A 25,583-nucleotide genomic window follows, 5' to 3' on the forward strand; every position below is an offset into this window, starting at 1 on the left:
CCAAAATTTAAGAATTGCCGATATCAATCTAAAATAATAAAGTAAAATTGACAAACAACATGAAGTAAATTATAATGAGACGGAACAGCTTCTATTTAGAAAAATGAAAACTGGCACGATTATTTATCCTTCAGAGCTGAATCGATTCCATTAATTGCGAATTTCTAGTACCGTTCATAGAAGGTATATCTATTAATGGAGAAGTTTTGAATAACTTACGTTTTGCAGACGATACAGTAATCATGACAGATAACAACAATGATTTACAGAACGTAATGCAACGCCTTAATGAACGCTGTCATGAGTATGGACTGAAGATAAATTTAAAGAGAACTAAATGCATGATCATGACTAAATCTGCACATGCAAATATCCAACTGACTATTGAAGATACTGCAATTGAGAGTGTTAATAACTATAAATACTTAGGAACATGGATAACATCAGATGTAGACCAAACCAAAGAAATTAAGACACGCATTGAAATAGCACGTGCATCATTCATTAAACTTAAAAAGTTTGTTTGTTGTCGGGATATAAGGTTAGAACTACGCCTGAGAATACTTCGATGTTACGTGTTCTCTACTCTTCTTTATGGCTTGGAAGCGTGGACACTAAAACAAGTCCATCTGAATAAGTTGGCCGCCTTTGGATTTTGGTGTTACAGAAGAATCGTACGAATATCATGGATTTAAAGAATGTCAAACGTGGAAGTAACTAGAAGGATAGGAAAAGATGAAAACTTGAGTACTTGGGACATGTGATGAGAGGGCAAAAATACGCATTATTACAACTTATTATGCAAGGCAAAATCCGAGGAAAGCGAAATGTGGAAAGACGAAGAATATCCTGGCTTAAGAACTTAAGGGAATGGTTTGAATGCAGTAGTGCAGAACTTTTTAGAGCGGCAGTCAACAGAGTCCGCATAGCCATGATGATTTCCAACCTTCGATAGAAGATGGAACTTAAACAAGAAGAAGTACAGTTCATAGGCGTCTGTTTTGGGTAAGTCAACGGGTATTTTAACGCATAACTTTTTTGTCTGTAACTTGTAAGCATTTGTGATACTGACTTATTAAATTTTCAGGTATTCTAGTACTAAAAGGTACTCTTACTTTAAGACGGTAGGATTCACTGTTTTCGATAAAAATCAATTTGAAAATTTTTCGTTTTTGGTCATGACAGTTAAATTAATATTTTTTGCACTAGTAGGCTTTGAACTGTAAACAAAACTATAACCAACGGTTTTTGTTGTCAAACTCTTGTCAGTTCGTGAAGTTGCTCTTGTGGTTTTTACTTTGTGGCATTTAAAAACAATAATTTCAATTAAACAAAAATGGATTTTACTAATGAGAAATACGCTGATATACATTTAGTTTGTTGCAAAATGAGATGTAAACTCATTTTAAAAAACTAATGATGCCACAAAATTCATTTGATTTGAACGTACTCAAAAGTTTGGGGGGATATAGTGCTGCACACCTTCCTTAAAATTTTTCTGTGAGCTTAGATTTTGTTATTTCTTTGTATGTAAGATGCTTTCAGGACAAGAAAGTAACGTGTCCATTTTTATTACAAACTGTCAAGTAGTTTAGAAGTTAATGCAAAAAACTAATTTTTATTTTGTAACTTCAAAGGGCTGTAACATTTTTTTGTGTACACGTTTGTACTAAGGTAAGTTGGATTCAATCAATTTATTTTTGTCCCCGGAATGCGTGATTTAATTTACGATATACCTTTTTGAAACACCCAGTATAAAGAAACGAGAATATTTGTCCATCCCGTATACATACGTGATACAGATAATACATTTATAATCAAAGATGCAGAGTATATAATTTTTTGTGCAAATCTTCATCTACCATTACCACAGCAGCCGAAGAGAGTACAAAACCAAATGAAGTACTCGCTACCCAAGACCTCAAAATTTACTTCCGCCATTTACGGTACACTGTGCACGGGGAAACATTCTGTGTACTGTGTGTTTGCGTAGTAGATTCCAAAATAACATCCGTCAGACAACCAGACTTGACTTTGTTAAATCATATCGGTTTTTGAGTTGGTGCACGCATACATAAGTCAATTAAAGGTACCATTCGTGTACTAAAACATCTTCATTTGTCGTTTGTGCAGTGTTATTTGTGTTTAACCGGTTCACTGGATGGTTGTTGGTGGTACCGGGTTAGTGTCCGAAGTTGTTGTTGATTCTAGCACTTGGACTAACTGTAACTACAATATTTACTTGTTTTTGTTAAGTTAATAGGGCTAACAGTGGTGGGAATGAAAGGTAAGTACCTCATGTACAATTTTTTGTGTAGTACTAATGTAAAAATATTTATAAACATTGAAATCTATAGTGACAGCAAGACAGTGACCTTTCTTTGTAAAATGTTAATATAATTGGATCAAAAACATCTTTAATCAAACAGATGAGACAATAATTTTCCATAAATAAAACTGTCATATCAGCGGGAGTTCCAATTTGCTATTTGGTTCAAAAAGTGTTTGTGAAATAAAACATATTTTTTAAAATAAATTATAAAATGTATTTTTTGTTACTGACCCTTGTAATTTCATCATTTGACTGTCAAATATTGCGTTATTTTTTATACTCAGTGTGTTTTTTGTCTCGATTCTCTTTCTGTAGTGTCACCTATATTACTCTCTAGCTGAACCTTTTTTTCTTTTATTCGGTATATACATATTCAAACCACGTCAGTTCCCATTTTTGAATACCAATGTTTTTATTTGCATTTTTTCTTTAATGAAATCTTTTTAGTATGTTCTAGCGTTGATTAAAATATTGAATCCCTCCGATAATATTTTAATCAACGGTTCTAGTCTGAATTTTCGGCTGATTGTCATTTTACCCACATATCTGCACCATAGTTTATTATAATTTTCATCAAACCTCCATAGATTTTTTCTCTGATAAATTCCATGTCAAAGTAGGTATTTAGTCCTTATTCTCATTCCGTGTTGGATCTTATTCATCAACATTCTCATTAGTGTTGGATCAGATAATAAGTAAACTCCATGGTAACATTCCCGGTATCTTGATGATTAGTGTTAGTAGGAGATACTGAAAAAGATTTAAAACAAAAGCTGGAAAAGTGGAGTCAAGCTCTTGAGGAAAAAGGTTTGAAATTTAGTTCTTCTTCTTATTGGGCCGTTCTCTTTTCGCAGGTTGGCGATTCAAATGGCAATTGTAGCTTCGGAAATTGCTGCACGAAAGATTTCTGGGGAGGAGCGGTCAAACTATCTCCTCAGGTCTTTCAGTCACGAGTTCTGGCGTCTTCCAACTGACCTTTTGCCTGCACTTCACCTTCCATCGTCCATTGTCCAACTTTCACAGCAATACAGCAAAACAGAGAAAACGTAACATCTGATCATTGTTGAAAATGTTGTCAAAATATTTTCATGTTCATGAGTGCTTTCCTCGCTTATTCGATTCTTAACAGGATTTCTTGTTTTGTGTTACACTGGCTGTTGATATTTGCCCCCAAATATTTTAGGGAAGATACCTGTTCTATTATTTGTCCCTCGGCGTACAAATGCAAGTTTGTTGGTATGTTTGGAAATACTAGAATTTTAGTTTTAGACACATTTAGGTGTCAACTGAATATTTTGCTATCACGAACTACCGCATTTATTATATTTTGTAGTTCTTAGGACGGTATCATCAGCGGACCTCATGTTGTCTATGTTGGTTCCGTTAATCTTGATTCCACCTTGAACCTCGTATACTGCTTTTCTGAATATAGATTCCGAATACAGATTAAATAATAGTGGTGATAAGAAGCAACCTTGTCGCAATCCTCGTCGCATTCGTATATTTTCGGATGTTGTGTGCTCTATTTCAATTGTTGCCGTTTTGTACCAATAGAGCTCTGAGATAATTTGCAAGTCTTTTTTGACATCTCAAAATTTCGATCATCTTCTGATGGTTAACGCAGTCAAATGCTTTTCGACAATCAATAAAACATGCATATACATCTACATTCAAGTTTCTGCATCGTTGTGTTAACACATTTAAGGCAAGAAGAGCTTCTTGTGTTTCCAATCCATTTCGAAATCCGAATTGAGTACCATTCATCTGAAACTTACATTTTAGTAGGACAAAAACAGAGTATTTGATACGTTTACTCAAAGATAGAGTCTAGATCTTTATTTAAAGATTAAATAAAATGATTTACACAATAGTTTTAAGTACCTAGGAGCGTCATTACTGCTTAATAACAAGGAAATATATGTACATGCATGTGGTAGAATTAGGGTTGTATGGATGAAGCAAAAGGAAGCGAATGGTGTGTTGTGAAACACACCACTATTAGAAAGATTCCAATACTACTGAAAGGAAAATTCTACAAAACTCTTATAGGACATCTTCTTCTAGTTCCATGACCGTTATCGATCGTTGTATATCATGTTGGCTATCATATTCGCTATCGTGACTTTATTGACAGTAGCTCTAAATAACGATGTAGTGGATTTTCCATACCATTGACTTAGATTTTTCAGCCATGATGTTCGTCTTCGACCAGGACCACGATTACCTTGGATCTTTCCCTGAATGATCAGATATAAAAGATCATATTTTTCAGGGTGTCTCATAATGTGACCGAAGTATTCTAGCTTGCGTTTCTTTATTATATTGACCAGTTGTGTTGTTTGGTTCAGCCGTCTAAGGACCTTCTCATTTCTAACTCTGTCGACCCAGCTTATTTTCAGTAGTCGTCTGTATACCCACATCTCAAAGGCTGTCAAGCGTCTAAGGATAGCCTCAGTTAGAGTGCACGCTTCCACTCCATACAGTAGGACAGGAAAGATGTAGCAAGATATCATTCGAACTCATAAGGTCAATGCTAAGATCGTGACTGCAAAGTACGTTTCTCATTTTTACAAAGACAGCTCGGGCTTGTTCTATTCGGCTTTGAATTTCGGCGGTTGGATCCCAGCTCTCATTGATATTACTGCCAAGATACATGAGTTTCTCTACTCTGTCCAGTGTGGCATCTCCGACTTTTATATCGTCATCCTGTATACAATTTTGTTTGCTAACTATCATTTATTTAGTTTTCTTAACGTTGAGTTTTATTCCATACTGATTACTAAGTCTGTTTTATTTTGTTTATTAGATTTTGAAGGTCTTCTCCGCAATTAGCAAGCACTAAGGTATCGTCAGCATATCTAATATTGTTGACGGTTACCATTCACAATAATACCTTCGGTTGTCTCCATTAAGGCTTCCTTAAATATTTCCTCCGAATATAAGTTAAAAAGTAAAGGCGACAATATACAGCCTTGTTCAACCTTTATTTTTGCCACTTGATGCCAGTATAGATTTGTAATTATTCGTAGATCTTTATCGTCCAATCCAGCTGTTTCCAATATTTCTAGCATTTTGTTATGTCGGACTTTGTCAAAAACCTTTTCAAAATCGATTGCACAAATGTACACATCTTGATTTACATCTCTGCATCTCTGTACTAGCACCTGTATACTAAACAAGGCTTCTCTTGTACCCAAGCCACTCCTAAACCCAAATTGAGTATAGCTAATTCTGTCCTCTAACAGCGTGTAAATTCTGCTGTGTATTACTCGCAGGAAGATCTTCAAAACGTTTTATTCAATCAAATCTTCAAATTTATTTTCCGATAATCACCGCATGTCTTTGGACGATGTTTCTTAGGTATTGTGACAAATGTCGACTTCAACCAATCAGTTGGTAATATACCAGTGTCATAAATTCTGTTAAAGAGATTACACAGAGCTTTAATTCCATTTTCTCCCAAAAACTTTAGTATTTCAGCACTTACTTCATAGGACTTATAGGACAAGGCAAGTTAATCAAAAAGATATTGTACTTATTTTGAAACAATGACTTAAACTAACACAATATGTCAGATCATGCAGGGGAGCAAACGCTGAAAAAAACGGTCAAAACTGAAGATATAGAGAATGATTGGAACAACATCAAAACAAGCGACAAAAGCAATAGAGCAAATTAAAAGAGTAGTTTGATGAAGCATATAAAGCCGAAAACTTAGAGAAGAAATAAGTATGGATGGTATGGATAAAAATCGGAAATTCAGATCAAAAACTGAATGAATTAAAGAGTAAATGAAAGCAATATAGGCAAATAACAAACACAACAAAATACTATACGTACTAACTTACCAGTACAAAATTAAATAAAGCAGGAATATTGAGAAAGTAGATAAAAGGGATGAAAGAGACGAAAAAAAAACGCTCTCACGTACAAGGAATTTATTGAACCAGTGAAGAAGTTGATATAGAGAAAAGCAGCAGGACTGGATGCAATTAACAATGCATTAATAAAAAATGGAGGTAAAGAACTCATACACCCGATTCATAAAATGATAAAAAATATATGGAATTCGGAAAATATGTCGATGGAGGGGCGAAAGAGCCACGCAATAACATAAATACCAGTAACTATAGAGGATAATGCTACTGAACTCCGCATACCAAATATTGACAAGCATTTTGAGAAACAGAATATATATAAATGCACCAAAAATACACTAGGGCTAAATACCAATAAGGCTTAAGAAAAAAAAATAGACCATAGACGTCATTCACCTATTATGCAACTGATTGAATAGTGCTTAAGACATAACATAAATTTACACCTATCGTTTATAGACTTTCGGCAACTCTTTGTTACTTTGCAACTCACACTAAAGTGTTATGTGTGGTCTCTATTACTATATGGCTGTGAGACCTGGATATTAAAACAGGAATGTTAAGAATAAGCTGGACCAGCAGAACTACGAATGATGAATTACTGAGAGCAATGAACACACTCCCTTATCTGGTCAATACAATCAAAATTAGAAAGACTTCATATCTAGGACACATAATGCGCCATAGGGAATTTGAGCAGCTCCAAGTAATATTAGAAGGCAAGATTGAAGGTAAAAGGGGCATAGGACTAAAGAAAAAATCTTGTCTACGAAACATCAGAGATTGGACCCACACAAAAGGAAATGAATTAATTCATCAAGCCCAGAATAGAGAGAAATTTGTCATATTGATCGCCAACCTCAACAGAGAAGGCACTTAAGAGGAGGAGGTTAATTTTAAGAAAAACTTGTAACGTAGAAAATCTAAAGATTGAACAATGTATATTTCGAAACATAGAGAGATTTAAATATCTAGGTGTAACAATAGACAGCTCAAACGACAAGAGCGTAGAGATACCTGAAAGAGTAAAAACAGGCAATAGACCATATTGTTAATACCAAAAACTACTAATAGACAGATATATCAACGAAAAAAAAGATAGCGTTAAATTATCCGTGAATTTTGGGCGAAAAATGACGATATAATGGTCGAAATGAGAAAACTGCATAAAGAACAAAAAGAGACACTGGATTCAAACAGAAAAATTTAGAACTAGAGAAGGAACTTATTGAGGCAAATAAGAGAATCGAACAGCTAGAGAAAGACAAAACAAAGATACATATAGTTATAAAAGGCTAAGATCTAAAAACTAATGATGGGAGAGATACTAAAGATATAAACTAGAGCAATTTATGAAAACAAATCTGCACCCCAACATTAAATTAAAGGAAGGTAGCAAAGTAGGCGAAAAAATGTTTCTCGGTAAAATGGAAAACATGACGGACAAAGTGAATGTGCTGGAAACCAAAAGCAAAGACAGAGCATATATAGAGTCGCGCATGATAAGACAAAAATAGAAAGAGGAGTACAGGCTGCAATTAAAAAAATAGCAAGAGAAGAAAATATCACGGGATGGAAAAGAAAACACGAAACTTCAAATAAAAACGGCATGCTGCTATAAATTTTGCAATAGAACAAAATATGAAAATCATAAATACACATTTTGACAGAAAAGATGTCTATAAAACAACATGGATTTCCCTGGATGGTAATACTACCAATTAGATAGACCACGTTTTTATTGAAAATAAACACGTCAATACCATCACAAATGTTAGAAGTTTCCGAGGGAGAGGCTGCAACATGGATCATTTGAAGGTAGTAGCAACTATAAAAGAAGAAATTCTAAGGGACCTAAGCAAAAACTAAATGCAACCAAGCATTTTAATATAAAAAAGATAAAGGAGAAAAGTATCAAAAATTTGTTAAAACGGAATATAACAAAAATATTTGAAGACATAATTCCAAATGAAGATACTGACCAAGAATGGAAACAAATAGAAAAGATAATCTAACCTAACCTAACCTAACTTAACCTAACCTAACGGAAGCAACAGAAAAGGCATTAGGAAACATAAACAAATCAAACAGTAAATATTAGTTCGAATGTAAAAGGGATTTAGAAGCCAGAAGAAAAGCTAAAATATAAATAAATATACTAATACAACAGAAACGAGGAAAAGCTATGAACCAGCAAAAAAAAGCAAAACAGGCCTGTCGCAAAAAAAACGAGAATACTGGGAAATGAAGTTAGAGGACATGGAAAATTATATAATAAACAAAGAGATTAAGAAGTTTTACCAAGAAGTTAAAGTCATTAAAACTACAGGTCCCGGAATCAGAAGTGCAGAAGTAAAGAAGGCACGCTAATGGGTGACTAACCAAGAAAACTAGAGAGAAAGGCAGAATACTTTGAGGAACTGCTGAACCCAGAGAAAAATACCAATAAAATAGTTTCACAAACCGGACCGAAGCAATGCAATAATGAGGTCTAAATAAATGATGAGTGGAAAAAATAGTGAAGAGAATATAAGCCATGGGTCTCCAGGCCTGAAGAGCTGTTACGAGAATAAACGTTAAAATCTACAAATACAAGACCTATCAGAAGATCGAAGTGCAGATGGGAAGATCAGGACAGAGAAGTTATTAATAGAATCAAGATACCTCCCTAGAAAATAAAAATAGAACATAGAAAGGAATGGAGCTTATTCACCAATCGGCCCAAATCACACAACAACCTGTGAAGCAAGATAACAGAGAACAACAAAACAAAGAAAAGGCGGAGGGATCACCGGCGAAAAACAGATGATCAGAAGAGCTTATATTATATATATATATATATATATATATATATATATATATATATATATATATATATATATATATATATATATATATATATATATATATATATATATATATTATTTGAAGCTTTTATTGGACTACTATTAACATTTTTGGAATTGATTCCCATATTACTCTTACCTCTATTTACCACGGTATCTAAATTTAGACCATCTTGTATAACAAACCTTTCGTTTCATTTCTGCTTTCATCAACGTGGGTACGAAAATATTCAGTCAAACATTACATACGAAGAACTTGTTTAAACTTCACATAACAGTGTTCCACTTTTGTTTGGTCGAAATATTTTTGTTTATATAACATTGAGTTTATTGGGGTGAAAATTTTATATAATGATTCTAATTAATTAGTTGAAACCTCATAAATATTAAAATACCATTGAAATTGTGCCATATGTGCCACACTGTGATTTAATAGTACTGTTCAGGTATGAAAAATTATCATTGGGAAGTAAGGTACATTCACAAATATGGTGTCTTGACTTATGCATGATTTTGGTAAGCGGTAAACCAAGCAACAAACACAGTGAAGGTTAAAGAATGAAAAGCTTTAACTTTGAACTTTTAAAAGGGTCGTACTAAGCCCAAGTACCCATCATTACCAATATTTATAAAAAAGTTAAGCACATGAATATACAAAATTGAAGAACTGAAGAAATAAAAGCAAATGCAATATTTATTTAATATTAATTACATGTTTAGTTACAAAATTATAATACTAGTACGGTCGTCAGAGATCTCAAAAGACAAGATCAATCAAGTATAGATATTTAAATCATGACAAATCATGAATGTGTTGCTTATGTGAGTCCATTTTAAAAAGGTAAAAAAGAAATAATTAGACTTACTCACAATCAGTTTAATTTTACTACCTCAGACTACCGGTTTCGCTTTCTAAAATTTGCAAAGCATCATCAGGTCGGTGGTACAAAGTAAATTAAATGCTGAAATTATAAAAAGCCCATATTAGGGTGCTGTCTTATAAGGATATAGATCAAAAAGTTATAGATCAAAAAAAAGTTTTAGTAATTATGCCAATATTACATGTCTGTGTTAATTAATATGCATAAATTGCATTAGCAGACAGAGTAACAACCAACAAATTGGTAATAGAAAAAGTATGTTGAATTGTGATACATTAGAAATAAACAAAATATTACTTACATTCCGGCACAAGAATTACTATATAGTGATTGGTGATTCATAGTTCAAACTATCTCTTATTACTGATAATGAGTGATCTTCGGTCAATGTTGTAACTGTCTAACAAGTTAGGAGGAAGTTTCTTGAGGGGATGGGTGTTAACAGATGATGTAGGAGTAAGGTATATGTTATTGTTTGTTGAAAGAAAATGTGATGTTTTATATTATTTAAATTATTATAGTTATTTATATTTATTGAAGAGATATATTTTGAAATGTGTGTTAAATTATTGAAATTTATTTATAAAGAAAGAGGACAGTTATATGACGATGAATGAAAGTACTTGTACTGTTTTGTGGGTGTGCAATTTCTTTGACTTGTAATTATAAACTTTTGATTGAAAAGCATTTAATTTCTGCTAGGAAGAGAATTGTGATGTGATGTTAAATGTTAAAAATAATAAATTAAAACACAATTATGGACAAACAGGACACAATTAACAGGACAAAACAAACATAAAACTTTAAAATAGGGATTTATAGGCACTACATTACTTGCTAGGATGGGAATTGGAATTTTTGTTGTCTACTAGTATTTTTAAGAGGTAAATTTGACAAGATATTTTACCTTTTTATAGATATTTAGTTTTTTTGTTAATTGTTTAAGTTTTATTTTAAACCTGAACTGGTGGCTCCCCATATCGAAACGCCAGTAGTGGCGCCAAGTCTGACAGACCCAATGAATAATTATTAAAATTATTAATTAGAAAATCAAAACACTTCTACTACATTATCAAGCTTTACTTCTTTATGAATATCATTTAAACGATAAAATGTAATTGGGCTTAATAAATAATATAACCTTATAAAATAATTATTAAATCCTGGATGTTCATGAATTGTCGTCATGTAATCGTGAAAAATAAAACAAAAGTTCATGCAACTTAATTTTTATTATATTATGGGTACAAAACATTAAAATAGAAGATTTATTTGTGCAACTGGATCCTATGAATTGCACTTTAAACATTTTGTAGGTCCACGATATAATCAGGGCACTGAAACTTGGCATTTGTTAAGCAAATAAATTTTTAGCATATTTAACAAAAATAACATCGTTTTTTAATATTTAAATGTACGGAATTACCTCTTGGAAGTTAATTTAAAGTTCCAGCCATTTATTGGCGTCGTTTGGTAGTATCTCGAGAGATATTTTCCACCATTGAACGACGCTTTAGATTCTGGTCGATTAGCTCTGTGAACAAACGATTTATGTATATTCTACGAAGCAACTTATCATTTTGATTATTAGCCAGATATATAATTTTTGAGTTTATTTCAGTCACATTCATAACTGAACAAAAAATCAACATTGGCCATCTCCGAGAATTTCGAGCTACATTATACGTGGCACAAAGTTCGTCAACGGTATCGACCTCACCTTTCGTTGAATTATAAAACATTATAATCTCTGGCTTTTTCGTCTACGTGATCATTACTGTGCATTCTTGGGTAGATAGGACACTATTGTAGTATTTTCTTGGAATCCAAACATACTTGAATAAACAGGTCAATGTTTGGTGTTTATAAACTGCAATAGTAAATTATCTTTTTTTTCCCGCTATACCGACAAACGAGTTCTCAATTGTCCCATGTGTATATCAAGATTTCCACCAGCCGAGCGCTGTCGCATCATTGTCAAAAGCGCCACCTCTTTGTAGCACTTTTAGTACCCAAATAATGGCTCCGTAAGTTAGCATTGAACTAATAACAGCAGTGTAGACCGACGATCCAGTATGTTGGACCAATTAATACTAGCTGGACCATTTTTTAAATGAAAGCGTCCCTCTGGATGTAAACCAACATAATAGTTCTAGATTTAAAGTAAATCTGGTATTTGCATCAACTAAGGCAAAACATTTTAATCCGTATTTGATGGATTTGATAGATTTGAAAGGGATGTACTGTTTAAAACCGCATCTTCCCCGAAAAGTTTCTCGTCTATAGTGCCATACTTGCTAATTGTATAGACATTTTTGCAATTTTTTACAAAACTTGTAAACAGTTGTCTTCTAAACCTAAGTTTATCAGACAATTTTCTTTCGTCTTCAGTTTCTAAATCATAAAATCTAAGATGTCTTAACAAAAATAAAGAACGTTGCTGCAACATTGTTAACCAAAATATTTCAACCCCGCTGCCATTTTGCTCCCAAAATTCTTCTGTGCTTAACCGATTACTTTTAAAACACCCAGTTAAATATAGCAAACCTAGTAAAGCTCTTATTTTAATTACATCAGTGTTTTCATCAGAACTTTCCTTTGATCTATATGTTTATTCGTACTTTTAACGATAATGTTTAATATATTTTCAGAAAAAAAAAACAAATTCAAACAATCAGTTATGGATTTGGCATTCTTGCCATATGATTTTACATCCGTAAACTTTATTATTTTGGCGGATTCTTACCGTTTGCACCGGGCAGTGATTTTTCCAGACTGCTCCATCATTGCCTATAAAATAGCAATCCGTGAAAATTTCCAGGTATTACATAAACTTCGCAATCATCGCCATCTTATCCTACACAGTGCCTGTAAACAAGAACAGTTACTTAAGCTACTTAAGTGGTCGCGCCAAGTCTAATAGACCCTAATATAAAGAAGGCACCAAGAGCACGAAGTTCATACGCAAGCAAGAAATTTAATAAAACTCAGCCTGTGAGACTTGTACACCCCTTAGAATTACGTTCAGGTGTAACAATTTATTGGAGCGAGGTGTATTAACTCGAGTAAAAACAGGAAGATCTACAGATTGATGACAACGTAACAATCAAAGGAAAGGATACATTCAAATACCTGGGGGTTATAATCACGAAAAAGGCAACAACAGAGGAAGAAATTACACAAAGATTAGGACAAACAAGAACAGCAATCCGACAACTTAACTCAGTATGGTGGGATAGACACCTAAATATGAAGACAAAAACGCAGATTTATAAAACATTAGTGCGAAGTATTATGACATATGGGGCTGAAAATTTGATCATAAACAAGAAAAACAGCAATAAGATAGTAGCAACAGAGATGGAATGCCTGCGAAGATGCTGCAGAGTACCAAGAATGGATAGGAGAAGTAATGACGAAATAAAGCAAAGAACATCAATAGAAACAGACATACTAACATATATAGAACAAAAAAGACTAAAGTGGTATGGATATGTAAGAAGAACTAGCGACAGCAGATGGATAAAGAGAATAACCGAATGGAACCCCATAGGAAGGAGGAAAAGAGGACGACCCCGAAAATCCTGGAGGAACGAATTAGACGACGCCATGAGTAAGAGAGGACTAAACGATGGAGAATGGAACAACAGAGAGAGATGGAAACGGTTGAGCGAGGGAAGGCAGTGAATACTGTAGAATCCCTAAATATATATATATATAAAAACAGGAGTCACTCTACCTCGCTCCAATGCTCCAGACCATAGCATTTTCATGTCCCTTTTCCCCCTATAGCACTCTGATGTGCGATAGGGGCACAACTATCAGCCAAATGCTCTTCATGTGGGAGTCCTGGGTAATAGAACTCCAACACGGTTCCCTAACCGATTCAACTTTATTCCTGTGATGTGACTTATACGCGGAACTGAAATTGCTTGCTTGGGCCTTAAGTCTCTGCTCTGAGCTGACGCTCAATTCGGAGAGTTTGGGCCTTACGTGCCTGGTTTTTTGGGTTTTTTAAATTTTGTTGTGAGTGGCTTGCGTCGGTTTTTTGTTAGTAATTTTTTGATTTTATTTAATGTTTTTTATTGATTTTTTTTAGTAGGATGTCGTGGTGGTAAGATGTTTTTTGTTAGGGCCTACACAGTGTTTTGTGTTAGTCTGAATTTATAGAGCTACGAACTATACTCTTTCTTTCCTTTATTTTCTTGCTGAAGGGTTGTTCTCTATAGGATTTGTATTCTCTCCGGGTATTTATATTAGTTCTCTCTCTTGGGTTTGTTTTCTCTATAGGGTTTGTATTTATTCATGCCTTTCTGACAAATTCTGCAGAATACTGAGTCGGATAAAAAATGGTTATTAATAAAGACAGAAATAGATAAAAGTCAAAAAGAAAATCCAATACCAACCAGATATAAAAAGAAGCAATGGATGACGCAATAAATTTTAGATTTAATGTAAGAAAGACGTCAATATAAAAACAAAGATAATCAGATGTACAAAAAGTGGATAAACAGATAAAATACAGAATTAAGAAAGCGAAAGAACAATGGTTAAAAAAACAATGCGCAGAAATAGAAGAATACCAGAAAAGACATGATGGTTTTAACACACATAAAAAAAAATTAAAGAATTAACTCACAACAATAGAACAAGAAAACCGGGAATAGTGAAATATGTAAATGAGAAACTTGTGTTGAATACTAACGATAAATTAAAGAGATGGACATAATACATCAATGAACTGTTCAAAGACAATAGAACAGAACAAATGAAGATAGAAGTAGAAGAGGATATGTTTTTAAAGATATTAAAAGAGGAAATTAAAATGGCATTAAAAAACAGCGAAAATGATAAAGCAGTAGGTCCAGACCAAATCCCTATAGAAACCTTAAAATGCATAAATGATGAAACCTTAGACATTATAGTAGACTTATTTAACTCAGTATACAAAACAGGACACATACCGAAACTATGGTTACTCTCCACCTTTTGTGCTATCCCTAAAAATACAAACGCTAAATATTGGAGTGAATACAGAACAATATCACTAATAAGTCACATTCTCAAATTATTCCTGAAAATAATACATGGTCGTATAAATAAAAAACTAGAAGAAGGAATAGATGATAGTCAGTTTGGGTTCAGAAACGGACTAGGAACCAGAGAAGCGTTATTTGCTTTTAATGTGTTAGCTCAAAGATGCATGGATATGCATGTTTGATAGAAAGGGTTGATAAATACAAATACCTAGGAACCTGGATTTTAAAAAATAATGATCAAACAACCGAAATAAGAGCCAGGATAGAAATAGCAAGAAATGCGTTTGTAAAAATGAAAACAATTCTCTGCAACAAAGACCTTAGATTAGAACTGAGAGTAAGAGTACTGAGATGCTACTCAGATGCTGAGTGTTTTCGATACTGCAATATGGACTTGAAAGCTGGTCATTAAAGCAAGAACATATAAATAAGTTAAAGTCCTTTGAAATGTGGTGTTACAGGAGAATGCTTAGAACAGCATGGAAACAGAAGAAAACTAACACAGAAGTATTGCCAGAAATGGGCAAACAATGCCAAATAGTAAACACAATAAAAATAAGTAAGTTACAATATCTGGGACACGTAATGAGGGGACAGCGATATGAACTGCTAAGTCTGATAATACAGGGAAAGATAAAAGAAGGAAGGAGTATAGGAAGAAGGAGAGTGTCATGGTTGAAAAATTTAAGGGACTAGTTTAAATGCAGTTCTATAGAACTCTTCAGAGCATCAGTAGATAGAGTAAAGATAGTGATGATGATATTCAACCTCCGATCGGGAGACGGCACCTAAAGAAGAAGGATACCTTTTATGTTATTCCACTACTTGTTGTTTTGGACGTTTGTGTTTCCGTCGATGGAATGCGTCGTATCTCGTGATCTCTGGCAGTATGGGACTGGATGATTCTCCAGTTTTTATCGAATTTTATCCTTGATTTTTTCTTTATTATGTCCGTCACCCTGATTTGTTGCAGTTCTCTGAAAAGAAAACGTTCTCCAACGTATCTTGGAACGAAGTTCATAGTTTAAACCCTACTCTTTTTATACCGTCCAGTACGACGCTTGGGTTTCAGAGACTTGGCCCCACCGCTGCAGGGTTAATTAATTTAAACAATGATGTATTTTATGCACAGTAAAATGCAGTAATATATTTTATAATTATTATAAAATTACTCTAAAAATAATAATCGTTGGACCTTCAGCAAGTTATACTCGTATAAGTACTTTCATCTATCTTACCAACCTATCATGCAAAAAACTAGTTAAAAACTTTTAAACGCTTGTTTCAGTTTGCGTAAAAACCAATGAATCACAAAAAGTGATTAAACCACTTAAACCACTACATTTAAGGACATGTAAAATCCTGAGCAATTCCTCCTGCGTGCCATTGACTTAAAACGAAATAAAAAATATTTCATGTCTGATTACCAAGATTCCTCGAACACAGATCTGAAGGCCAGATAAAAGAATGCAGCCATTGTATTAATCTACCGGAACTTGCGCATGCAGACATTAAAATCCGCATTTACTGGAACAAGAAAAGACGTATTTATGTAGCAATCACTGTTATTGATATTCATCGGCGGCTCTAGCTTCTCTTTAACAACAGAATGCGCGCTTTAATAGGGGATATCTCGCAACGATGACTATTAAAGCAAGTCACAGAGATAAAATCATACATTTCTTGGAAAATATTTCTACAGTGGTTGTAAAACGTAAACTTTTATTTTCGAGTTCAAAGCGAAAATTATGTACAATCTAGAGCAGGGGTTACTAAACTTTTTTGTACCACTCCTCCTTTTGTTGAAGTTAAAGTTTCTCGCGCCCCCCCCCCCCACTCCTTAACAATAAATTGTATGGGCATAGGAACAAAACAACAATAAATAAGTATTACATAGAAAACAAAAACATGTATTTATACTGCCATAAGATACAATAATTCAGTTTTTACAAAATACAAAAATTATTAATAAAAGGCATAAAGATTAGGTTGGTTAGTGAGATGGATGTGCTTGCATTTTCTTTACTAGTACGTCTATACGTGGCTGAGTTCTAGTAAGCGCACAAGGCAAGTAACTAGCAGCATCAAGTTTATTCCGATACTTTGTTTTAATTGCCACAAGTATTTAAAATGCTTTTTTGCACAAATAGGTGCTTGAAAAAGGAAAATATAAATGAAGAGCTTCCCGTGATACACTGGGATACACTTTGAAATATTTTAACCAAAATGAAGGTTAGTCCATTATATCAAAGTTATATTTGGCAGAGTTATGTTTTACTTGCAAAGCATCTTCTTGAAGTGATTCAGGCAGGGAGTTATGTTGACACGGAATGGGTCAATTGACATTCTGAAAATACTATCGTCACAAGTGCTTGGGAAGTATTTCTGGAACTCTTCAATTAGGTTCTACAAATGGTTTGATATTTGGATTTTCAAACTTGATCCTTCATAAATGTCCTTGAAGCGTATTTCTTCTGAGATTGACTCTACTTCTCGAATAATTATGGAGGTTTGCTGATATTTTACGCTTCTAAAGTTGCAATTTCTCAATATACATCTTCATCGCATCACGATGAGTAACTATATTTGAGTTTCCACCCTGCAGTTTTAGGTTAACGCTGTTCAGCGAGTCAAAGATTTCTGACAAATAAGCCAATATTAATTGGGTACAATGTTTTTTGAAGCTTATTTCATTTTAATTTTCCTGTTCCAAGAAGGTGATTACTTTATCTCGAAGGTCAAATAATCTTGCCAACACGTTTCCTTTTGAGAGCCATCGTACTTCTGTATGAAATAGCAGTGTTTTGTGATCACCCCTTAAATCTTCATAAAGAGTTTTCAACAGCCGAGTATTCAACGCACTGTTTTTATGTAATTCACTACTTTAATACACAACTCTAACACAGCATTCAGTTCATTTGAAAGAGTTTGTGCTGCCAAGGCTTACTGATGTATAACACAATGTATTCCAGTCACATCAGCATTTTTCTCTCTTACTAATTGTACAAATCCTGAGCGAGAACCAAGCATTGAAGGAGCGCCATCCGTAGATACACCGATCAGTTTTTGCCAAGAGAGTTCATGTTTGTCAAAAAAGTCTGACACTGCTTTCATAACATCAATAGCTTTTGTCGTGGTCTCCAACTCTGTAAAAAAGGGTAGCTCGTCTTTCATTCTTTCATTTTCAATATATCGAACATAAACAATTAATATTGTTCTGAAGCTATTTTCTTGTGACATTTTAAATTAATTTATATTTAAATGGGAATAAGCCACAATTAAAGGTTAAAATACGTTTATTGACGTTTCAATTTCCACTTCGGAAATCGTTCTCAAAATACAAACATTAGTTTGTATTTTGAGAACGATTTCCGAAGTGGAAATTGAAACGTCAATAAACGTATTTTAACCTTTAATTGTGCTTATTCCCATTTAAATATAAAATAAACCATTAACTGAAAACATTGTGCTGTCTGTACTCTCGCCTAACTAAATCGCAAAAAATGGCGATTGTTTTACTGCATCAACTACCTAGTTTTGTATGTCTTCGGCCTTATCATTAATGCAACGTTTCACAGTGTTGTCAAAAAGAGGTATTTAAGATAACTTTTGCTTACTCTGCGTTCCAAGAGGGAGGCAGTGCTTGGAAACACTCGGTTGTTAAATGCGCGCTATTGCCACATTGAATGGCTCACATTCCATTCTTTCAAGCATTCGATTTCCAATTTATGTGTAAACTCAGATGTAACAGTGGTTTGTTTTAATTTTCTAAACATCATGATTAATTTAGAATTTTAGAAATTTAAATTTAATTTTTGACTTGTCTCGTGCCCCTCCTGACATGTCCCCACACCCCCAGGAGTGGCGAGCCTATAGTTTAGGAACCCCCGATCTCGAGAAATAAGTTTTTCCCAGGACTTAACAATAGATATATATTTGACGAGTTTTTCGATAATATATTAAGAGAGTATTGTGAGAATAACCGCATACTTTGATGCTGAATTTTGATATGATGAAAAGCCAAATATGAAAAAAAAATAAAATTATTTAGTTGCAATGCTTATATTTTAAGAAGATCAAAGCTTGATTCTCGTAGTGAAAAGCTAATTACAATGGTTTATTCCATCCAAAAGGGATTTTATCCCAAAAGGGATATAATACATGCACGGAATATAATTGTTGATGAAATTTCAAGTGAAAAAGATAAAATTAGAATAATTATTGAGCATGAACAAATTGCAGAAATTCAAACTGATAATAGAGTGCAAAATATTCCAGAAAGAATCACTGAGAAAAATATACAGAAAGAAGGAGAAGTAGGTGAAGGAATTAATAAAAATAGAAGAAATACAAGAAATAAAGAGACCAACGTATCTTGAAGACTACCATTGTGAGTATGATTCAAATACAAATCTACTAGCAGCTTTATCATTTTCTTGATGATGTTCTTCAAACCTTTGCTGAAGCAGACAAAGACGTGGCATGAAAACAAGCAATAGCAATAAACTTTAGTTACTGGAAGAAAACATCACATAGACTTTGGTGAAACAACCAAAAAGTATGAGTGTAATAGGCTTGAAAGTGTTTGACAGTTGACAACCCTTGCTAGTTGGTGAATTACAAATAATGAACTTGATAGTCTCTTTGTTATCTGGATTATTATGGTAATTACTTGCAGATATAACTGTATCATCTGCAAATTGTACGGATTTGTACAAAGATATGAATTTAGGCTAATCGTTGACATCAATAATAAACAAAAGAGGTCCTAAGACCGAACCTTGTGGGACTTTATGTTTTACGGAGAGAAAATCGTAGAGATGACCTTTAGATACTACCGCCTGGTGTTTGCCACATCAATAAGAAGTTGTAAGTTTAAGAGGGATATCTCTGATTCCATAGTAATTTAATTTATGGAGAAAACTGTCGTGTAAAACGCAGTCAAAAGAGAAAATGCTATGCGATTGCCGCGTTCAAGCCCCTTAATAACCTCGCCCAAACATTAAATACCGCGTTGCTAGTAGAACGAGCACTTCTGAATCCTATTGTGAGTTGCTAAAGTAATCATTTAACTCAAAATAGCAATAAAATTGTTGTTTGATAACCTTTTCAATAACTTTCCCAAAAGTAGAAACAATTCTTATGGGTCTGTAATTGTCGATTTTTGAGGAATCACCTTTTTTGTAGATAGGTCGTACTTTTGAATATTTTAGTACTTTCCGAAATACTCCAGTTGATATAATTAAATTAATAAGATGAGTGAAAGGTGTTTGGTAAAATTCTTTTAAAATTTTGCTAGTAATTTCGTGAACATTCCTACAATTAGAATTACTAAGAGACTTTATTATTTGAGAGACCTCTTCTTAAACAACGGGACGAAAAAAGGACTTACTCTGATAAGGATAATATCTTTAATTGAAGAGAATACGTTAATAGTGGGAAGAGATCTAATTATATTCTCTGCAATTATAGTAAAAAATTAATTTATTTCGTCTGGAGGTAGATTAGGTTTTACCGAACTGGATCTTGTATTGTTTCTTTAGCAATTTACGATTTTCCATGAGTCTCTAAGTTTATTATTGGAATTAGTAATATACATAATCCAGTAAGCTGACTTTTTAGTATTTTGTAATTGCCGATTATGTTCAAATTTTTGTTATTTATATACTTTAAACAAATAGGGATTCTTAGTGGCATCTGCAATGTTTTTAATAAGAGAAAGATTAGGTTAGATCTGTAAAACCCTAATTCATTATTAAACCATTGGACGGGTGTTTTTTTAGCAGTTTGTCGTACTTTTTTAGTGGAAAATGCTTTAATATTAAGTTGTAATGAGTTTCCGTAAGAAATACTGTCAAAAAATCAGGATCATTATTAGTATCATAGAAAAGTCCATCTTTGTACTAGCTAGCTCACGTTTGAGCTTCTGTAAACCAGAAGAAGTAATAAACCGTTAAAATGTTTGATTAGTGTCAACAACTTTATGCTCAGAGTCAATAAATAAAAATTGAGCTTAATGGTCAGAAAAACAAGGTTGAAATACTCCCACTCTATAGATATTTTCAGAAAAATTTGTCATAATGTTGTCGATGCAACTACTGGTAATCATTTATAGTAACTTTTAGACCAAAAGAATTTAATAGATTTTGAATAACAAAAGGAGGGTCAGATTTAATTTTAAAATTTATATTAAAATAACCAAGTATGATCAGTTTGTCTGCTTTACTAAGCAAGGACGTTATGACATTCTCAAAATTCACCAAAAACAAGTCAAAGTGACCCTTATCCTATCTGTATATGGTTAAAATATTGGTTTTTATTGAAGGTACATAAATTGCACAAAACTCTGAACTTTGCTCTACATTATATTTATTTAGATGAAGAGAAGAATACATAAGATTTTCTTTGACATAAATTGCAACCCCACCTCCTCCCCCTCCAAAGTAAACGAAAAGTTAGTTAAGAAACCTAGATTGGTAACTTTCGTAAAATATAAATTAGAAAAAACAAATGAATTATACTAAGAATATATAAGAAGTGAAGCTTATACTCGCCCACCGAAGAAAAGGCGATCCAACATCAGTTGAGGCTAAAAACCAAAGTAAAACAGGCATGAGCCTTTCAATAAAGGAGGAGGATGACGAAAATTATAGACGGCTAAAGCATAAAACTTGTTTGTTTTTGTAAGCATCATAAATATGTCAAAAATATTCTCTAACAGGACATGATTTCCTATACGGTTGAATTAAACAACGACCTTCTTATAGGTGTTAGCCAATTAGCAACATTAGCAGATTCGTAATGGTGTAATAATATTTGACCGTGTCATTAACGCATATCAATCACATAGAGGTTACAGCTTGTTTTATCAATACACGGTACATTCCAATAGCGTTTTTTTTATTATAATTATTAAACTGAAGATAAATGTATCACCAAAATAGATTAAAAATGCGTAAAAATATGAAAGAAAACTGTAAATACACATTTTTAACTTATTGTTTTTTAGAAAGATTAAAAAAAAAAATTTTACATTTTGTAGCAAATTTAATTATAAATAATTATTTGTTTAAATATTTTCAGGTCCGAGATAACACAGACCATGATGCGTAGCCGCACCCCCTCTCAAGGAGGGGGCTCGCAAGGATTCGAAATGGAGAGGAAATACTCAGTACCGTCTAACCCGGAATCCAGAGCTTTTTCGGGAGGAACCACCAGCGAAGATCTGCACGCATGGTCCATATATAGGTCAGCATTTTATTTTAAAAAAATATCTTTTATTTAAGAATAAAAATAATTTTTTATACATTTTTTAAAATAGCTTGAATAGATAACGAGCCCCTTTCCATATAAGTTGGGCCACCTATGCAATTTGCAATTTAAGTCGATTACCATAAACAAATTATACTCTGCATGTTCTTATAAGTTCCCATATTAATTAATATGACATTTTTATTAATATTTTTGAGAAACATTACCCTTATGGTTTTTTATTTATTTTCAACAATAAAACAAATTTCACTAAACCCTGGCTATGGATTTACTTATGATTTTTTTATAATTACGTTTAATCCAGAGGTATCTATGGGAAAATGACACCAAAACAATAATGTTGTCAGTTAATGTCAAATGTATTTTGTAGTATTGTAAAGCTTTTTGCCGTTTGTGGATTGTACAATTGGTGGAGGTAAAGTTATAATCATCATCATCACTGGCTCGACAACCCTTTTTGGGTCTTGGCCTGTTCCAGGATTCTTCTCCATTCTGATCTGTTTCGTGCTTTTTTTCTCCAGTTTTTTATTTTTAAGGTTGTTATATCATTTTCTATTTGTTCTAAGTATCTCAGTTTTGGTCTTCCTCTTGTTCTTTTTTCTACTGGCATCTGTTTGAATATTTTGTTTGGTATTTCGCCTTCTTCCATTCTTTCTACATGTCCTATCCAACGCAGCCGTCCTATTTTAATGAATGTTATAATATCCGGATCCTGGTATATTTTGTATAGTTCAGAGTTGTATCGTCTTCGAAATATTTCGTTTTCTTTTGTGCCCTTATCTATGTGTCGCAAGATTTTTCTTTCGAAGGTGGCTAACAACGTTTCCTCTCTTTTAGTGAGTGTCCAGGTTTCTGAGCCATGTGTGAGTACCGGTCTTATTAGGGTTTTATATATTTGGCATTTTGTCTTTCTTGCGACGTTATCTGATCTTAGGTGTCTAATTAAGCCATGGTAACATTTATTTGCAATAAATATTCGCCTCTTCACTTCCTCCGTAACGTTATTATCAGACGTGACTAGGGATCCCAAGTATATATAAGTTTTTTACCCCCTCTATGTTGTATTCTCCTATTGTTATATTTTGTGGCTGCCTTATTTTTGCGTTTTTACTTACCTGCATATATTTTGTTTTGGTCTGATTGATTTTAAGACCACTATTTTGTGCAGCTCGTTCTATTTGGTTGTATGCCTCTATCATTTCTCTTCTTGATCTTGCGATTATGTCAACATCATCTGCAAATGCTAGTATTTGCACGCTTTTATTAATGATTGTTTCTCGTGTATTGACTGTTGTGTCCCTCAGTATTTTCTCGAGTACGATGTTGAACAAGATGCATGATAGAGCGTCTCCCTGGCGTAGTCCCTTTTTCACGTCTATTGTTTCCGGTAATTCATTTTGTATCCGGATTCTACTATCTACTTTTAGAGATTCTTTTATCAGTTCTATTAGTTGTGTTGGTATATTAAATTCTTTCATTGCTTTTATTAAGAATTCTCGGTTTATATTGTCATATGCGCTTTCAAAGTCTATGAAGAGATGATGTGTGTCGATGTTATATTCACTTGTTTTTTCGAGGATCTGTCGCACAACAAATATCTGGTCTATTGTTGACTTCTGTCTACAGAAGCCACTTATTGGTATTTGCCAACTATTTTTTCAGCGTGTGGTCTGTCTTTCATAAATGACATTGGACATTATTTTGTATGCTGCATTCAGCAGCGTGATTCCACGGTAGTTTCCACATTCTAACTGATTTCTTTTTTTATGTTATGGTACAATAATACCGCTATTCCACTCTGTTGGTAGCTGTTTATTCGACCATATCTTTGTTATCAATTCATGTATTGTTTTTTGTAGTGCGTCTCCTCCTTCCTTTAGTAACTCCGATGCTATTTGGTCCGATCCCGGTGCTTTATTGTTCTTTAATTTTTCTACTGCTGCTCTAATCTCGGCTATTGTTGGTGGAGTCTTTTCTCTGTTGTCTGCTTGGTCTGATGGTATGTCAGGGGTCGTCTCTCTCCGATCTCCTTCAAACTTTTCCGTAAAATGTTCTGGTTATCTACTTAGTATCTCTTGCTGTTCTGTCAATATATTACCTTTCTTATCTCTACACATCGTTGTTCTCGGTTTGAAGTCTTTTCTGCTTTTGTTTAGTCTCTGATAAAATTTTCTTGTCTCTGTTGATTTACTTAGTTCTTGTACTTCTTGAAGTTATTTGTTCATATATTCTCTCTTTTTTCTTCGGTGAGTTTTCTTTTCTTCTTTGCGTAGTCGTTTATATTCTTCCTCTGCTTGTCGGGTTCTGTGCCCCTGTTGCATCAGTAAATATGCTCTGTTTTTTTTTGTCTGTGATAATCTGACATTCTTCGTCAAACCAGTCATTCGTTCTTGTTTTTCTTTCTCTACCTTTTATGCCTAGTACTTCTTTAGCTGCCTCTTTTATGATGTCTCTGCATTCTTCTCACTCTTTATTTAGGTTTTCATGTGTTATTCTGTTTTCTAGTTTGTTGTTTATCTTTTCTTTATACTCTTTATTTTTGTTTGTTTCTTTGAGTCTTTCTACCTTGTATCGTTCATGTTTAGAGCCTCTTTCCTTTTTGATGTTTGAAATTCTAGACCTTACCCTACTTTCGACCAGGTAGTGATCAGAATCCGCATTTGCCCCTCTTCTGGTGCGGAGGTAAAGTTATCGATGAGAAAATTTGTTCAATCATTATTAGATTTTTTAATTCTGGAAAATCCAATTCGGAAATCGCGAATATGTTGCAATTGTCACGCTATAGTGTAAGAAATACACTACTCAACAATTGAAGTGGATAATTTTAAAATTCCTAAAATTAACATATAAAACTATTTTTTTAAATAATTCCCTGTACTATACTCTATATGCTATCTTTATTGCCAATATTTTTGCATGTGGTTTTTTTCTTCCTATTCTTATCGGCCCTTATCTCGTACAAAGAGAGACATGTTGTTCCAATCATGAATATATCATTCGTATAAAAGTGCTTGTATTGGCTTTACCAGTTGTCAATAAGTCAAGAAATCTATTTATCACAAAAACATTATGCCGCAAAGACGTTTAGAACTAGTGCAGCTCGAGCAATTAGTTCGTTGGATCCAACAAGGCATAACTGAACAAGAGGTTGCTATGAGGCCAAATGCGTCGCAAAGTGTGATAAGTCGTGCATGGAATCGGTATGTAGCAACGATCTACAACTCGTCAGCAAGATCGTTTTGTAATTCTGACGGCAAGAAGAAACCCAACATTCACGGCTTCCAGAATTAACAGTATCTTCAGCCATGCTACTGGACGAGCGATTTCCAGTCAAA

The 25,583-nt window shown here is 33.6% G+C and overlaps 1 protein-coding gene across 1 annotated transcript in view; it reads left to right on the plus strand.

Annotated features, from left to right (window-relative positions):
- Positions 1-1,907: 1,907 nt before the first annotated feature.
- The window catches only part of LOC140451471 (ATP-binding cassette sub-family G member 8), a 102,511-nt gene continuing 78,835 nt past the window's right edge, over positions 1,908-25,583 (plus strand). The window contains exons 1-2 of the mRNA XM_072545293.1: positions 1,908-2,287; positions 22,060-22,224. Coding sequence (XP_072401394.1) covers positions 22,079-22,224 — 146 coding nt within the window. The 5' untranslated portion in view covers positions 1,908-2,287; positions 22,060-22,078. The remainder of the gene's footprint in view (positions 2,288-22,059; positions 22,225-25,583) is intronic.

Source organism: Diabrotica undecimpunctata, chromosome 9, assembly GCF_040954645.1.
Source record: "Diabrotica undecimpunctata isolate CICGRU chromosome 9, icDiaUnde3, whole genome shotgun sequence".
Lineage (NCBI taxonomy): Eukaryota > Metazoa > Arthropoda > Insecta > Coleoptera > Chrysomelidae > Diabrotica > Diabrotica undecimpunctata.